Source organism: Alnus glutinosa, chromosome 7 (genome assembly GCF_958979055.1).
Source record: "Alnus glutinosa chromosome 7, dhAlnGlut1.1, whole genome shotgun sequence".
In the NCBI taxonomy this organism is placed as follows: Eukaryota; Viridiplantae; Streptophyta; class Magnoliopsida; order Fagales; family Betulaceae; genus Alnus; species Alnus glutinosa.
The window spans coordinates 11,689,604-11,708,024 of record NC_084892.1 but is presented as its reverse complement, the minus strand read 5'-3'; the positions used below and the strand labels follow the sequence as shown (position 1 = coordinate 11,708,024).

Below are 18,421 nucleotides of genomic sequence, written 5' to 3'. Positions count from 1 at the left end.
GCATATTATTTTGTATATATACATGTAGTCCTTAAGTTATATTGAATATGGTTTAAGGTACGTTAATTACATTATCAAACAGAAGATCTAATTCAAAAACCTTGTAACTTATAAACTAAAGTTCTTAATCGATAATGAAATTTGACATTCCATTTTATAAGACTATAGCATATCAATTATGATGATATATCTTAATCATAGAAATAGAGACTTCTGATTAATATGTTGGTGCATATACAATGCACTGAATAGATAACGTGAATTGTTAGTATATATAACTGTCAATATGAATAACTTAAACCACGACTTGAACTCACAATTGCTTATATCATTGACTCTCAATCCTAATAGAAATGTGAATTCAAATGTAATGTAAAGGTAACTTTGATACATATAGGAGTGAGATCTTTCACAATCAAAATATCAGTGTAGGTGATTACATGTAGCATTGTGGGGGAACATTACTCGTCAAGATGGAATCCACGAGTGTGGGGGAGCACTACTCGTCAAGATATAAAATATCTCCTTAAAATAAATTTAATGGGAATTGATTATTTTGAATCTTGGCCAAAGTGTTTTAGTAGGGAGTTACTAAAATTAAATGTACTAAATGAAATTTGATTTACAGAGTTCACGAATAATCAAGAGATTAAATCGGAAACTCAAGGATTAAGGGAGTGTGAATTAAAGTGACAGTTTTATTCATGACTTTGATTCTACTATAGATATTTCGTGAATGGGTCAATTGCAATTATAAGATGTCACTGAAAATTTTGATTAATCAAAATAAATACTAGTATAATTACAATTTTTTAGTGGAATAAATTGTAATTAATAGTAACTTAGGACAAGTCATAAGATGACAAGTGTCCTAGGCCTATTGTTACTAATTTTATTTTTCTTTGATGTCCCTTCTCAAGATGATTATTATCCCTTATTGGGCTTGACCTAATTACACAAGGAGAACACCCCTTGGTCGTGTATTAGAGTGAGTATAAGTTAGGTTTCCTAACTTATAGGTACAAGCTTATTTAACTGGATCTTGTGTAGGAATTAGAGCACACACTCTTGGTCTCGTAATCAGAATTGAAATGAAGGTTTAAACGTCTCAAAACACATGTGGATTAATGTTTGGAGCAAGAGGATTTAAATCAGCCCCTACACCAAGCCAAACAACTTTGCGCAAGGTAGTATTCTAACCTTTGCAAATTTTTGTTTAACATGATCTTGTGCTATGCTTTCATGATGCTTGTTCATTGTTGTTTTTTTTTTTTTTTCCTTGTATCTTTGAAATATATTCCCAACAATTGGTATCACACCGGGGTTTCATTGTGGATTGAAGTTTTAGAAACATCAGGCAACCTGCGAAACCTACGATCCCAAGGAAGGCTGCTGGAGTTTGTTTTTTTTTGCAGCAGCCCTTGTGGCTTGAATCCTTTGATTCTTGACACTTTGGGATGTCTATAATCATGTTAAGACATGGTTTTGATCATCCTAAGAAGGCCGATTGCGTGTTTGATTGGTTTTTAATATGATTGCATTAAAACAATGTTCCAGCAACATGTGTTTATGTTGTTTGATTCTTGTATGCTTTTATCCCCATTCCCCACACACACACATATATAACGAAGGGAATCAAAGCTAGTTGCAGTTTGAAAAATGTCCAAGAGGCTCTCATGTAGTGTCCCCCACCTGGTTTAGTTCCAAATTCTGCAAAAGCTGAATTTAAACCTTTTGCCAATATTTTCTTTGAAACTATGACAAAAATTTTGGAACACAAGTGCTATGCCATCTCACCAGCATTTCTTTCACAAACTAATAACTGTACTGATAAGAGTTTCACAAAATCATGCATGAGACAAACTACCCAGTTACAAGTCCCAAGAATAGTTACAATTACGCCAAACAAGGATGGATGCTTTCATTAAAACAGAAGTTTATCAACCTGAAATTTCCAACCGGAACGTAGATGCCATTAGGTACCAATAATTCAATCCCGTGGATTATTATAAGCATGGCTTTGGCATATTTCAACTGAACTTGCTACAGATACTGGAAGACTGCATTTTCCCTCCAGAGCTTGTTTTTAACTTTTGATATCCCAATCGGGCCTGGGTAAAACATTACCATAGTTTAGTTAAGGCTTTATATAGTGACGTCACAAAAATTGTCAAGAATCAATAACAAAAAGTGCTCAGAGATGATAGATCACAACATAGATGTAATATCAAGGGGAAGGAAAGAGTCAATGAGCTCTAGTACAAATGACGCTTCATGGGATGGAGGATGAGGTTGCAAGTTTAAATCTCATTGACAACTAAATAATATAAAAAATAAAATCATAATTTAGGAAAGATCTGAAACTGTAAGTAGGACAAACATATTTCCCTAATAGACTTAAAAGCATGCTTGCAAAATCTACAAGCACAAAATGCTAGTAGAAATCGGCAAAGAAATGGGAGACATATCTAGGGCCAAAGGTAAAATAGCGCCTAGTAAGCATGGACATGTGTTACAAGTTGACTAAAATATCGCCACCAATTATTTGGAAGTGTTCTTATATTGGAGACCGAGTAATGTGATACACTTCCACTCCAACTCCCACACTCCCTGACGTGGTTTTTAAAATCGTCATTGAATTTGGGATGAATTACAATGAGATTTTGATTCAATGATGATTTTCAAAGCCACATCAAGGAGTCTGAGAGTGGAGTGTGGGACTAGCAGTGTATGTAGAATTTCTCTTCTTTTAATCAGTAAGTTTCACATGCACCCAATGAGTTGTAAACTCATGATCTCACCCTTTACCTTGCTCTTTCTTTTTCTCGGGAGAGAAAACATAGCAACAGGAAACTCCCCAAGAAGGCAGAACCAACAATGGGGACAGGAAGAAAAGCAAATCAAGAACTCAAAGATGTAAAATATCTACATCTTGAAAGTGCTGAAACGTCTACTGTCAAGCAAGGCCATGATGATCATGAACAACTTCATCAATGTCATCTTTGAGAAACCATGCACAAGAAGAAGCCAACGATTTCGACATCGGAGATCTAGACCTTGGTCTGCCCGCTGCACTCCCTAAGAGTCATGTCTGAGGGGAGCAAGGCCATGAAGAAGTTGGATATGGTGTCTTGTGTTTTTTTCCCCTTTTTTGTTAATTTAAAATTTGGGTTTGTGTAGGAAGTCGGATCAGCTTGATCCAAATTATATGTATTATAGAAATTAAATGAATAGTTTTTCTAAATTTGTGTCTTTTGCAATTCTAATTTGAATTTGATAAATTGAGTGGTTTTTACAAACTTTTCGTCTCTGCTTCTGAATGTCATTTCTATAACCTGTTTGATAAAATGTCCCATCGATGGGGTTGTGATGTTCTTCTTAAGAATATACTACCCAGTTTAAATATGATCCTTTGGTGAGATTGGTGGACAGTTTTTTGGGTAAAATGTGAACTTTGTGGTTGTGTTCTTCATATTCCACACCTTGTGACCATCATTCAACCTATTCAAACCCATATGATCAATTCCACCAGCCAAAGAAGTGGCAGCACATTGGGCAAGAGGCTCAACACCATAGGTTCTTACTTCTTCCTTAGAGAGAGAGAGAGAGAGAGAGAGCCTTCTTCTCTTTTCTTTTTTAAAGGCTAACATCAATTAGTTCATGTTCTTAGAAGTATGGTCTAAAAACTGCCCTTGAATCTTAAGCATATGACGTTTCACACATCTGAGCAAAGATGGGGAGGAAGCATGAGGTTTTTTTACGGTTTTGGGGACAAGGAAGAAAAGAACCCAAAAAAATGAAGAAAATGGAAATTCTGGGTAAGATGTGGTTGTAAGAGGGCGTCTCATTGAGTAATTTTTTGTGTTTGTACGTTAAAGAAATAGAGAATATAAGAAGAAAGAAAAAAGAGAGGGAATTCAGGAGAAAATGGTTTGGATTCTATAACTTTCCTTTTTATTCATTGGTCTTCTTTCTCTAACCGCAAAAATTCACATCCCCAGTCTTAGTTCCAAACACTTCTAGTAAAAGAAAATGGGCTGAAGTTCTCCTACTGACGACCAATTTCACAACCAAAAATGCTCCTCTCAACCAACAAATCACCATCTTCACACACCACTATACTCACCATAGTGCCCAAATCAACAACCAACATACCCTCTCAGGCGGCTTCATTCCTCAAGTCAGATGTTTCAACAAATTTGAAAAAGACAAACCCACATACAATTTCAATCAGAAAACTCATCAACGTCCAAAAACCCAACTATAGAAAACTCAGACAAATCCTATAGAAAACAAAGATCTGTGGGGAGGTACAATAGGAAGAAAAGGAGAGAGAGGACGAGCGACGAATAGGAAGGGAAGGTAAGTGGCCATTAAAATTCAGCTATTGGCTGTTGGTTTTCTATATTTCGTGGTGATTGAAGGTCTATAGAGCTCGGAGATGATGCTAGTAAGATTTTCTGCCAAGTGAGCAAAACTGATGCAAGCTGTTGGAGCTTTCAAGGTTTGCCGTTGCATAGGGGCACCGGAAAATTGTGCAAAAAACAGTCCATATCATTTTTTGTATCAGAACGATCAAATCATTGTGTATGGTATTAACCCGAAAGCAACAATTAATAATCGAGCAAGAGTTCCAATGTTTCTTGGAATGATTGGAGTGGTAATGGCGGTAGGCAATGGAAGTGATGTTGACACTCAACATGAAATATGATCATCTCTCTGAGTATTTTCAATGCTTGCAAGCAGAAAGCAATGAAATCCAAATCAACACCACCAAACCGAGCAACCTCCAAGGCGAGCGGAGACCACCCAACCCCTTCTCTCATGCATGCTTAGGCTTGAAATTTCCCATTTCAACAGTGGAGAACCATCAAGGTGGATTTATCAAGCGGAGCAGTTTTTTGAGCACCATCAAACACCACAGCTGCAGCAATTTAGAATAGCCTCTTTCCATCTAAAAGGAGAAGCATTCCAATGGTATAAGTCGATCACTTCTACAACTGCTCTTACTGATTGGGTAGAATTCCAAAGCTTTGATGGCTCAATTTGGTACAACTGAGTATGAAGATTATGAAGAATGGCTGGCCAAACTCAGTCTAAGTGGGAGCTTACAGAAAGTTCAGCTAGAGTTTGAGTGTTTGGCCAACCAAGTGTCTCGGTTGACAAAATCCTTTCTTGCTAAGTGAATGTGAAGATGTTCAAACCTACCACTCTCTTGTCAGCTATTTGGTTAGCAAGGATACAAGACCAGCTACAGGTCAAGATGCAGCATCATTGGCCCACATCCACCAATGTAACTCTGAATACACCCACACCCCCTCAAACCGCCATGCCACTGGCTAGGCATCTGACACTTGTAGAAGCAAAAGAAAGACAAGGCAAACAACTCTTTTATCACTGCATTGAGAAATGGGTAGCTAGGCACATATGCAAACAAAAGGAATTGTTCCTCGGTGAAGGGGAAGGATCAGATTAAGATACGTAGGAAAACAAACAACCTGACAAGGGGAGAAGCAAGAAACAGAGTCGCTGGAATGCTCTAGCCAACTTGGTTACACTCCAAACCATGCAAATTATCGGTTATCTCAAGAAACATTCCCTCGCAGCGTCAATTGACTCTGAGAGCACCTAAACTTCATGGAACCTAAGCTTGCCCGTAGATTCAAATGCCACATTATTGTGAATCAGATTATCAGGGTTACGATTGCTAATAGGGGGAAGTTGACATGCTCAGGCCACTACTCAGGTCTATCCCTCACTCTTCATGATTTCATTGGTTTACAATATTGAGCTTGTTTTGTTCAGTTTGGATTTGTAAGAATGATCCAAAAAAAATTTGACCCACCTCATATTATGAAGGCAGTGCATACACTATTTGTGCTACTAAAATTTTAGTTTTTAATTTAATAATTTTGAGACCCAAGTTCAGGATCATTTAAAAAAAAAAGGAAAATCAATAATTAACCACACTGTAAGCAAAATATAAGGAACAAACAAAGGAAAATTGATATGTTTTGTGTCTTCATATGCCCAAAATGTTCATGTATCACACATATTGTAAACCAATGAGGGTTTCTTCGACTAAACGGTTACTACTCCAAATTTGTTCAAAATTAACACAAGAATAGGGCTCAAATCATGGCTTTGCTAAGAAGGGATGCTTTAACTTGGTCAAATTCGATAGATGAGTCTTTTAACAAATTGAAATCGGCCATGAGTCCCATGACGACCACTCTGACCCTAGCACTTCTATACTTTTCCCAACTATTCGTCATTGAAAGTGACACCACACTAAATTGGAGCGTTTCTAATGCAATCGAGTTGATCCATCATTTTTACCAGTAAGGCTTTCTCACCAAAAGATCTTGGGCTCTCTACCTATGAAAAAGCCTTTTTGCTGATGATATCCACATCCTTTATGGGACCGCACTAGATTATTTCCATTATCTGAAATGTTTTCTCCTATGTTTTGAAGCAGCTTCAAGGTTGAAGATTAACTTGGCTAAATTTGAGTTGGTTCTTGTTGGTAATGTGCCGAACGTGAGTAGTTTGGCTTGTATTTAGGATTGCAGGGTTTAATCTTTGCCCTTGTAATATTTGGATCTCCCTTTAGGTGCTTTGTTCAAGGCTAAAAGTTATATGGGATACAATCACGGACAATGGAAAGAAGATTAGCTGGGTGGAAAAGACTACTTATTTAAGGGTGGTCGAGTAACATTGATTAAGGGCAAGCTGTCCAACCTTCCCACCTATTTCCTCTCCCTCTTCCCTATCCCAGTTAGTGTTGCTAATCAGTTAGAAAAATTGCAAAGGTGCTTCTTGTGGGGTGGTCTGGAGAACGAATCTAAATTCCATCTCGTTGATTAGAAGAAGATTTGTACTCCTTTTTATCTTGGAGGGTTGAGATCAGGAGTTTGCTTACTTTCAATTAGGCTTTATTGGGAAAGTATAGAGGTCTGTTGTGGAGAGAGAGAGAGAGAGAGAGAGAGAGAGAGAGAGAGAGAGGCTTTTTGGCGTCGGGTAGTGGATATAAAATATGGTAGTTTGGCAAGTGGTTGGTGTAGTAACGTTGTCTCTGGGGTTTATAGAGTGAGTCTTTGGAATTAGGTTTTGGCATGATGTTTGGTGTGGGGATCGTCCTTTGAAGGTCACTTTACCGGAGTTATTTTGCCTTGGAAGGAATAGGGATGCTTTGATGGCTAACCTTATGATCACCCATGATGATGTGGTTCTTTGAGACATTAATTTCATTAGAACAGTGCATAATTGGAAGGTGAATTTCGTCTCCTCTTTTTTCAATGTGTCGTATTCTATAAAGATGGGTCAGGGAGGTGACGATAAGCTATGTGGGATTCCTTAGAAAAGATGATCTTTTGAGGTCAAAACTTTCTACAAAGTTCTCCTTCTCAACGTTGACTTCTTTATTTGGAAGAGCATTTGGAGGACTAAGGTCCCTTTGAGGACGGCTATATTTTCACTTAGAAAGCTTTTCTAGGAAAATCCTCACCTTGGATAACCTCCACAACCATCACATCATAGTGATAGATTGGTATTGTATGTGTAAAAAGAATAGAGAAACTCCGGATCATCTCCTTCTTCATAGTGATGTTGTTGTGAGAGATTTGTGGAATGGTTTTCGCAATGTTTGGAGTAGAGTGAATTATGCCTAGACAAGTGGTGGATCTTTTGGCTTGTTGGAGAGGAAGGTTCAATCAAAATGATATTAATATTGTTTGGAATGTAATCTTTTCTTTTCTTTTTTTAATGTGGTGCATTTTAAGAGAAAAAAATGCTCAAATTTTCGATGATTTTGAAGAGACGAGTTCGGATCTACAGCTCTATTTTCTTAAAGTCTTCTTTGAATGGATCTACAGCTAATGTCCTTCTCAATATCTCTAGCTTTGTAGATTTTTGTGCTCTCTTTTCTCTCTCGACTTGTTGTATGTCTTTCTCTCGTATACTATCTATGTACTTGGGTTGCGTCCTTGCGCTTTTAATGAATTATTTTAATATCAAAAAAAAGAAAATGGCACCCATACTTGGTGGGGCGACATTTCATCATTAACATGGATTGTCAAAGCTTAAAACACTTTTTGGAGACCCATAACAAAAATGGCTAACCAACCACAAGGGTAAGGCTATATCATCACATAGACAAGTGAGTACTCTTTCTCGCAAATGGAAACAACCTTCCTTGGTAACCATCTCCTACATCCATTTCAACTAGATGAAGCAGCTTAAGGAAAATTTGAAGCATGACAAATGGGTGAAAGATCAAATCGGTAAGATCAATAATTTCAATTTTCTAGCCAAAATTTACATAGTGGATGGTGAGTATTTGTGGTACCAAGAATTGCTAATCGACCAGAATCAAGGTCGAAACCAGTCATGCTAGAAGAATTCCACTCCAGCTCAAAAACTGGTCATTGGAGTTATAGAAAAATTGTTCAGTGGATTGGCAAATTATTCTTTTAGGCTAGCATGCGACCTAACATCCAGAGGATCATTGCAGAAGGGAATTTTTTTTTTATGAATAATAATTTATTGAAAGAAAATGGCAAAGCCCTCATGCAATGGTCATAGTGGATTGACTATTTAATTATGCTCATATTGCGGCCCTCATTCATCCGTTTACAGCCATCATCATGGCCCAAAGCCTTTGTCAAGCATATTGTCAAGCTCCATGGCGTACCAAAGTCTATTGTTTCCAATAAAGACCAAGTTTTAGAAGCAAATTTTGGCAAGAAATATCCAGCTTTAGAGGAACAAGCAGAACCATAGTTCTGGATACCATCAACAAATGAATGGGCAGTCAAAAGTGGCCAACTCATGTTTGGAGAATAATCTACTACACATCCAAGTACTCAATCTAAACAATGGGCGAATTGGCTACTAGGGGCAGAATACAACATCATCTACCACACATCCACCAAATTGGTGCCGTTTGAAGCAATTTAGGGCCAAAGGGGTATGAAATGGGTACCACTACAGTGCAAAAGAGATGAAAATAAAAATCAGTGGAATGAGATCGTATACTTGGGACACAGAACCTAAGTGGGAGAGAAATTGTATGAAGCGACAAGTGGACCAACACCAAACTTAGTGTGAATTTGAGGTAGGCAATATAGTTTTCCCTCTACTCCAACCATACAAATAGAGTTCTGTTGCAGTTTAGGTGGCAAAGAAATTGGCCCTTACCGCATTCTTGAGCAGGTTGGCAAGGTACTACCTACTGAATCTAAGGTGCATCCTGTTTTTCATGTCTCATGTCTTAAGAAAATGTGTTGGGTCAAAAAAAATATCCAAGTACAAGGTTTACCCAAATTTAATGATGAAGGAGCGGTGCAAGCATGCAAGTCACACCCTTAAACGTGTTATATCATCAGGTAACTCGTAGAGGACATGGACGCGAACAGCTACTGATACAGTGGTCTAACATGCCTACGGAAGACGCCACGTGGGAAGGTGTGATCTCGTTGAAGACTAGGTTTCCGAATTTCCAACCATGAGAACAAGGTTGAGCTTAAGGGGGCTGGAATCATATGAGCATTCATGGATATCCAGCACATTCCGAAAATTCAGCCCGTTTGTCGTTTTATATCAGTCCTTTAATGGAAAGACAGCCATACATGGAACGGACATGCAAGGTACGGGTCACCCTCAAAATCCCCCTTAGCTAATTCCCTGATTATTTGCTTTAATAGCTAGTACCCTTAAAGAAATGTATCCCTAAATAAAGCATTGACCTCAGACTTCCTTAGTTGTTTTATCCTTTTGTAATCTCCTAGAATCAAGGAGATTTGGCTCTGTCCATAGGTTGTAGAACAGTGAAAAGGAATAGCTCGTTGAAAAAGGGACGTTTCTTCGCATTAGTTTATCATTTCGAATTACCAAATTGGAGTTCTTGTCAAAAGGAATAGCTCGTTGAAAAATCTAGAGATTGATTCAGCTATGACAATGAAGCACATACTATGCAATTATGCACATTACATGTCACCCGTAAATTACGTGACTCCCTAGGCTCCATATAGCCTGTATGACAGTTTGCTTGTTCGCCTAGGAATTTCAACAACCAGTTACAGTACACACCCACAACACACAAACACGTAAAGCCTTAATAATTCACTTTCAAATTGAGAACAGGTATGTTCACAATCAACAATGGTAATGACCGCGACGCTATCATGGAAAATAAAAGGCTAAGATAAATACGACGAACGAACCTGTTTTAGGAAAGAGAAGACGGAGCAGTAGATGTAGGGGGCGAAGAAGAGGTCTGCAGCTCTCTGCGGAGTTCTTTGACGACAGCGGCGAGTGCCTCAGGGTTGACACCCAGGTCACAGAGAGCGATGAGCACAGAGAGGGTGTGGCGGTCGAGCCCCGTGTCCAGAACGTTCGACATGTGGAACGCCAGGTCCAGTGACTCCCTCGCCGTTCGCGCAGCATCGGGATCCATGTCTTTTCTCAAACTGAACGACAAGTTCAAATCTATAGGCTTGGAATTCAATACATTAATCTCAAAATTTGGTACCTTTTTCGTTCAGAGTCCGCACGATTTTGGTTGGTCTGGGTTTTTGGGAGATTTCCCAGTGCCGGAGCTCACGAACTGCAGCTGGGTGGAACTTGAGTCTTTTCGGGCGCTTCGATTGAGTTTTTAGTAATCCATTCCCGTTTGGCAAAAATTTTGAATTTTCTTTATCGTTGTTTACAAAAAGTATGGAATTGTTCGTTGTTTTAAAAAATTTGAAAAAAAAAAAAAACATAAGGATATCGTAAAAAAATTAGTAGGATTTAACAGTAAATTCTAACAGAATACCTTTAAATGAGACGTTTGAAAACGTGGACACCCCAGTTTAAGACGCTTGCTTATACAGTACCCTTATCTCAAAACGGCGTATAATTCGATACTCTTTAATGAAATTATTCATTTTCTTTATTTTGGCTGAGCCAAAATTTTAGTTTAAAAAATAGTGTCCTTAAGACAGTACTCTTATTTCAAAATCGCATATAATTCGATAACTTTTTGTAAAGTTATTAATTTTCTTTATATTGGCTAAGCCAAAATTTTGGTTTAAAAAATAGAGTCCAACAAATTAAGGAATATAGCTAACAAAATAAATAAACAACTCATCAAAATTTAATTATGGTTTAAAACTTACAAATGTAACTTATAATTTGATTTTTCTTTTTTGTTTTCTCGCTTGATGTTAATTTATTTAGTTGTCACCAACGAGTTTTTATATTTGAAATCATTGCATGTTTTCTTCGTTGGGAATAGTCTTGTATATATCTTTTTCGATATACGTGACCAAATAGTCATTCATTCACCGATCTTTCATTCAGTTGGGTAAACAATTTTTAACCATGTTTTTTTGTTAAAAACAAAAAGCTCTTTCAATAATAAATATTGCAATTGGCAGAATCAATGACATTGTTACTAATGGATTGCATGTGATTGATTGGTGCATCACTTCATCCATCGATCAAAAGTTTTGGGTTTTTTTATTTCTTCTAAAATCAAAATCCAAGGTTTCGGATTTTAAGGTTTTTTTGTTGGTTGATGCATTCTTGAATGATTTTGTTGAGTTGGATTTGATTGCTTGATGATTAATGACATGCATTGAGGAGAGATTTTGTAAGGGATATAATAGTATAAAGGGTATAATTGTAATAATAAGACTTTAGACTTTTGTTAGTTAAATAGTTGAGCTTTTGTTAATTAGTTAGCAAATGTAGGTTGAGAGTATAAAAGGCCCAATGTATGAGAAAGAAAGGTTATCGAAAGTGTTGAAGTGTTTTCTTAGGAATTGTAATCTTGGAGCCTTTTAGGGTGAGCTCGAATCATTCATTCTTAGAGCTTTGACTGAGCTCGAATCAGCCTATTCTATCTTCAATACAATAGTCTACGTATTCTTCATTCAATTTCCATTCTTTTCTCTATCTTTTAGATTACAAAATACACAAACAAAATCCAAAAACAAAAAAATTCATTACAAGTGGTATCAGAGCCGTTCGATCGAACAATGGCGACAATCAGGAGAAATATACATTCAAGATGGCAACAGGATCAAAGTTAATCCATGGAGAACAATTGCAGTGCAAGAAATCCAAGAATGCAGTTCCAAAACAAGTATTCTGAAGAAAGAAGAAAGAACGAGAGACAAAATAAAAAAGATGATTCTCAGGAGAATCAGTATTGTTATGAAAAAATAAGGGTTGGCAGAAGGTATGATGAGGATCAATGGGAAAGAAACCAACAACCCCGTCCTGCAAGATTGGAATTTCCAAGATTTACAGTAAAAATCCTGATACCTGGCCTTTTAAGGCAAACACGTTCTTTGAATATTATCAAACTCCAGTTTGGGACTGAATTCCCATTGCTGCATTTCACATGAGAGGGGAAGCTGCCATTTGGTTTGGGGACGTTGAACAATGGGGATTGATTGGCAATTGGGAATCATTTATCAACAAATTGAAGTACCAGTTCCGAAAGGAAATACAAGAAGAACAGGAAGAAATTCAAAGACTTCGTGAAGCAGATTACCAGTTCTGAAAGGTAATACAAGAAGTAAAGGAAATGCAAGAAGAAGAGGAAGCAAACCAAAAAGTGCAGCAACAGATTTTACGGAGGCAAATTGATGAGGAATTACGCCAGGCTATGGAGAAATTGCGTGAGTGGTTCAGCAAAGGGAACAACGGTGTTGTGAATTTGCAAGGTGTTGCATAAGAAGATGCATTCGAAATTCCTAACTCCCTGAAGAGCAATGACTAGCAGCCGGTGACATGTAAATTGGACAATGTTTTTGAGCCTATGCAATATAAAGATGAAATTTCTGGGGCAAGAGGTATCAAGGATTTTCAAGAACCTGAAATTTTGCAAAAGGGCACAAACATATTATCTGAAGAAAGAAGGATAGTTGGAAAGTTAGAAGTTTCTGGTGAGGAAATTCAAGAAGAAAAAAAGGAGCAAATCAAGAACGCTTATGTGGCTTCCGAGACTCACATGGAATCAGTTGAAGAAGAAATTAACGATGAGTTTATTGACCCATCTCCAAAGATCGAAGCTTTAAATTTTTCCCTCGAGATCGAAGCTGTAATCTTCAAGAAGCCACCACTGATCTTCGAGGATGCAGTTATTCTTGTGAACCACCAACCATTCCACAAAGAAGAGAAGGATTCGATGAGTTTTGGTCAAGTTGGGCTAGGTTCAAAATCGGCTAAAGGGAAGAAGGGGAAATTAGGAATTGCTGTCCATTTAAGTTTGGAATATACAGGGAAGGATGGAGAGGGCAAAGGGTTTCTGAATTTGGGGTTTGAGAAGAGACTTGCAAAGAGAGGAATTGGTAGCTGGATTTTTGATCCAGGCAAGAAATCTTTCAATATTGAAAATAGAAATCACAGCTGGAATCAAGAGCTGACTCGATGCCAAGGAACGAAGCAGCAGATTGTGATGCACATTTTGAAATCCTTTGTGTTTCAATCCTTGACTGAAGATTGTGTGGTTTTTGTTATGTGGAAGCATAGATGGCATTGGAAAAATGGTGGGGAACTTTGCCAGTGGGTACAAGACAGTGGCAAGAGGAGAGTTAGTTTGAATGAGTCTAACCTTGAGCAAAGAAAAGTTTCAGAAGCAAGAGAAGTGTTTGGTTTGAAGGCGTGCGCCCTAATGTGAAGTACTGTCGAGTTTCGTGTTTCGAGTTTCGTGTTTCAGACGTGGGACATTGGGCAGGGCGTGATATTGTGGGAGGAGTCGTTGCACAGTAGATTTGAATCGACTATCCTTGAGCTGTGTGTGTGTCAAAGTGATGTGTTCAAATATTGGGCAATGTGGAGACGTGCTTGAGTAGACGGAAGCAGAAGTAAAAGTGGATACCTGGCAGGAAGTTGGGATACAGCTAAGCAAAACACAGTGTTTTGTATTTTGGAAGTGTAATCGTGCACTCCAATTTTTTTTCTTTCATGGAGTTACCGTAAGTGAAGTGACAAGTTGCTGAAGTCGTGACAGTAATTTTTCTTTTTTACCCTCACCTTGCGGGCAAGGTGCTTTGAAGGAGTGGGTAATGTAAAGGATATAATAGTATAAATGGTATAATTGTAATAATAAGACTTTAGACTTTTGTTAGTTAAATAGTTGAGCTTTTGTTAGTTAGTTAGCAGATGTAGGTTGAGAGTATAAAAAGTCCAATGTATGGGAAAGAAAGGTTATCGAAAGTGTTGAAGTGTTTTCTTAGGAATTGTAATCTTGGAGCCTTTTTGGGTGAGCTCGAATCATCTATTCTTGGAGCTTTGGCTGAGCTTGAATCAGCCTATTCTATCTTCAATACAATAGTCTACGTATTCTTCATTCAATTTCCATTCTTTTCTCTATCTTTTAGATTACAAAATACACAAACAAAATCCAAAAACAAGAAAGTTCATTATAGATTTGCAAGGGTTCACGTGATTTTGCATGATTGGATTTTGTGGATGCATATAAACTGTTTGATAAAATGCCTTAAAGAAATTTTTGTTGCATTTTTGCTTGGAATCACTTGGTTTTTCACTCTAGGAGATTCCATTGTGCATTGTGATTCATTAATTTCATTGTGCATTATAGAGTCATGAATTGTGGATTTGTTTGAAGATTTCTCAATAATTTAGAACATATGCCCTTGGTATTGTGAAATCTATGGCATTTATACTTAAGTTCTTCCATGATTAATATGTTTGTTATGCATTGAACCATATCTTATTCATGCTTTTTAATCATGTGTGTGCATTGATAAGAAAAATTGCATGTTTTGGTTTGTGGTTCTCAAAATAGCATAAAACCATGTTTTGGTTGTTTTGAAATCTTGTTAGTGTATGCTCTCATTATGGTTTGACTCATGCACTGCATATCATTTGCTTACATTCATTCTCTAGATTTGGGAGTTTGAGTGGTTGTGAGGAGTGTCTCACATTTAGGTAAAGTTATACCTAAGGTGGATAGGTTGTCACATAAGCACGTTTTTTGTTCTGCATCGCCTATGCTTAGGTGATTAATGTTTGCACTTGGCTTGTGATGGTTGTTTGCTTCTTTGTTGCAGGACATGTCCATTTCAAAGAAGAAATCGTGTGAGAAGATGGAAGCATTGCATAAGATCTATAGTCACTCACTTGTGGTTGAGTATGGAGTCAAGGTTGAGGATCTCGAGACTTCATCTTTTGGTGTTACTTTGTAGTCAATGAGGACGTCATTAGATGCTAAGGAAGATATAGGAATGAGTAGTAAGGCTGAAAAGTTTTCAGTTAAGGTTGATATGGATGATGACGAATTTATGGACTCAAGTAGCTTACATGATTTGGATGATGAGTTTCTTAAAAGTCTAAATAAGAAGGGAGCAATGTCATTTTTCAATGAGTATGATTTAATCAGTCACTAGTCATCAAGAATAGTCTCCAGAAGACTTGTTGGTCCGATTGTAGTTGAGCTTAGCTATGATCCATCAAAGAAGGAAGAGAGTGAGTGGCGATATGCTTCAACTAGTTTGGAGTGTAGCCATTACCTTGTGTTATGTATGACCCTTTGTCATTCGGTGACGAAAAGGGGAAGAATTTTGGAGATCCAATTTGTATGGTTGGATGTTTTAATGATATATCAAGTATTAACATTGATTGGTGTTTGTTTTGACTTGATATATTTTGTCATGACATTGTGTATAATGAGTTTGTTTGAGTGTTTTCAAGTTGATGCGTTCCATTCAAGAACAAAGATTGGTCTACTTGTGATTTGATAGATTAGGTTTTGTCTTGGGGGGAAACAATGTAACTCATATGTATCTATAAGAGTTTTGTCATTAAATGGCCAAATAAGGAGTTTGTTAGGTTTTTTGTTGACTCATTCAGCGTCCAAAACTCTTTATTTATTTGAAAATTGAGTAGTAACGTACTTAGGTCTACAAGTGAAGATGATGAAAGTTTCTTCAAGAAGACATATTGCAATTGATGTTCGGACATTTACAATGTTGTTCGGACATGATGAACTCTAGGCCATACATGTTTCCTGAGATGTCCGGACATGTCAATAGACATGGTCAATCTGGAAGACTGGTGTCCAGATATGGACAAATTTTGTCCAGACATGAGAAGCTCTAGGGAGTACATGTTCCTTGAGTTGTCCAGACATGCCAGCAGACATGGTCATTTTGTGTGAATGATGTTTGGACATGGATGGAGCTGTCCAAACATGAGCTCCAAGGATTATATGTTCCTTGAGTTGTCTAGACATGCCAGCAAACATGGTCATTCTGTGTGAATGATGTTTGGACATAGATGGAGCTGTCCGGACATGAGAAGCTCCAAGGATTATATGTTCCTTGAGCTGTCCAAAAATGCCTAGGTTAGTAAGCATCACTGGCAATGATGTTTGGGCATGGAGGACACATGTCCGAATATGAGGCAAACCTAAGAGTGCATGTTCCCAAGCATCCGGGTTACTATCTGAACATGGAAGGCAGTTTGGGCATGAAACCCTAATCATGTTCTAACATCGCATTGCACGCATCGATTTTTGTCTTTAAAAGACCAATTTTTCTTCAAGGTTTGTATCTCCGAAGGATGAAATTTGAGAGCACTCTAGAGGAATTCATAGACCAGGACCAAGGCCTTGCATGCGTTGATACACAAGGTCCTTGTGTTTTAAGCCAAGAGTTTTGTTCATATGTCGAAGACTCTTGGAGTAGAGATCAAACCTCAGTGCTATTGTTGCATAATTGAACGGAGTCTATCAGTGGCTTTTACCTCCACAAGTTCTAGCCCCGTGGCCACCAGCTTTCCAGGTGGTGTTGTTTCCTTTATTATTACTATCGGCCTGTGTTTTTTCTTTTCCTTCCCACTAACTCCATTCAAATCCACCTTCTCCTCTCCCAAAAAGTACATCCAAGTCCCAAAAAAGGATAAGCAAATTCATCTACAAACTGATTAGTTTTAAACCAATTTCTGACAATATTGGAAGCATTCAACCGGGATCCGATTATTATGAAAGAAACAACACCAATATCACACGGAAAATTCAATTAATAGTTTCTTAAAGATATCAGAAACAGCTAAGTTCCATTGCAAACAGATAAGCAATTACAAACCATATTGAGTAACCTAGAACACGAAACTAGAACAGACCCTAAGACCCACTACCACAGGAACAATCAGGGCGATTTACAAGTCAGAGAAAACCCAACAAAAAAACAAAACCCATCTCACCCACCGAAGCCGTACAATGTCCTTCCCTGCCTCTTGAGGGCATAAACGACGTCCATGGCGGTGACGGTCTTCCTCCGGGCGTGCTCCGTGTACGTCACGGCGTCACGAATGACGTTCTCGAGGAAGATCTTGAGGACGCCGCGTGTCTCCTCGTAGATGAGGCCGCTGATCCTCTTGACGCCACCTCTTCTCGCCAAACGCCGAATCGCAGGCTTCGTGATGCCCTGGATGTTGTCCCGAAGCACCTTCCTGTGCCTCTTCGCTCCTCCTTTGCCCAAGCCCTTGCCTCCCTTTCCTCGACCCGACATTTTCACTCACAAATCAGAAGCTGAAAGGAACTCGATCGGCAAGCCCAATATCCTAGAGCTTTCGAAATTCGGATTTGATTGCCGACGAGAGGGAGAGTGGGGCTTCGTTATATAGGAGCTGTTCTGGCTAGTGAGATTTGTGCTTCGTCTTTGGGACCGTTGGATTAGGGTACTATCGACGGCTCAGAGTAGCGATCCGTGTGATTGAATATCTGTTGGGTATGAACCGTCGATTGGGTCTAAATCGACGGCTCAACACTCTCAAAAGTGTGGATTGGCGGATTATGATTTTCATCGGATTGCTGATGTGGCGATAATAGACATGAACCCCAGAGTTAAGACTATAGGCTATAGCTCATTTTCAAAAAAAAAGACGATAGCTATTTAACCCGGCCCATAAACTGTAACCCAGCCCAAACAGGGCTTATTCAATATTCATTCGTAACCCAAAAATGGCCCATAAATTATGGTTTGAAGTTCAGAAAAAGCCCTAAATGATGCCCAAAAGGGCCTATTCAATATTATAGGAGTTGTGAAATACTCATAGCTAAATCATATATATAAGAGACGTAAGTGCTTTACCATGGGAGTTATCAATGTGTACAACTTTAAGATTTGTTTGTTTTCTACGTAAAAATATTTTCTGTTGAAAAATATTTCAGCGAAATCAATTTTAAAAATAAAATTGATTTTAGCTGTTAGACATTTGGCTCATATAAAAAATTAGTGACAGAAATGGCAACATCAATGGCAAACAGCTATCGATGGCATCAGGCAACCTTCGCTAGTGGCGGCTGGAGGTCCTCCAGCAATGGTGGCTAACAACACAACCTCCAGTGACCTTTGCCGATGGCGGAGAATGAACTGCGAGAGAGAGTGCGTGTGAGAAGAAG

General features: G+C 38.2%; 2 protein-coding genes across 3 annotated transcripts; both read right to left on the bottom strand.

The window, feature by feature from the left end:
- Window positions 1–1,767: 1,767 nt before the first annotated feature.
- On the bottom strand, window positions 1,768–10,689 carry LOC133873579 (mitotic-spindle organizing protein 1B-like). Of its 2 annotated transcripts, XM_062311310.1 has the most exons (3): window positions 10,532–10,689; window positions 10,224–10,469; window positions 1,768–2,111 (listed from the first exon to the last, which is right to left on the bottom strand). In XM_062311310.1, exon 2 carries the CDS (start codon window positions 10,454–10,456, stop codon window positions 10,229–10,231), a length of 228 nt encoding a protein of 75 aa, XP_062167294.1. In that variant the 5' UTR covers window positions 10,457–10,469; window positions 10,532–10,689; the 3' UTR covers window positions 1,768–2,111; window positions 10,224–10,228. The 2 variants fall into 2 exon arrangements, with proteins under 2 accessions (XP_062167294.1, XP_062167293.1); XM_062311309.1 differs by having other exon boundaries at window positions 10,224–10,686.
- A 6,330-nt stretch (window positions 10,690–17,019) lies between these two features.
- Window positions 17,020–17,619, bottom strand: LOC133873109 (histone H4). Its single transcript, XM_062310831.1, has one exon. The coding sequence runs from the start codon at window positions 17,526–17,528 to the stop codon at window positions 17,217–17,219; it is 312 nt and encodes a 103-aa protein (XP_062166815.1). The 5' UTR covers window positions 17,529–17,619; the 3' UTR covers window positions 17,020–17,216.
- Window positions 17,620–18,421: the final 802 nt, after the last annotated feature.

Excerpts from the sequence above, each read along its gene's own strand:
- LOC133873579 (XM_062311310.1), bottom strand. The coding sequence starts at position 10,456 with ATGGATCCCGATGCTGCGCGAACGGCGAGGGAGTCACTGGACCTGGCG.
- LOC133873109 (XM_062310831.1), bottom strand. The coding sequence starts at position 17,528 with ATGTCGGGTCGAGGAAAGGGAGGCAAGGGCTTGGGCAAAGGAGGAGCG.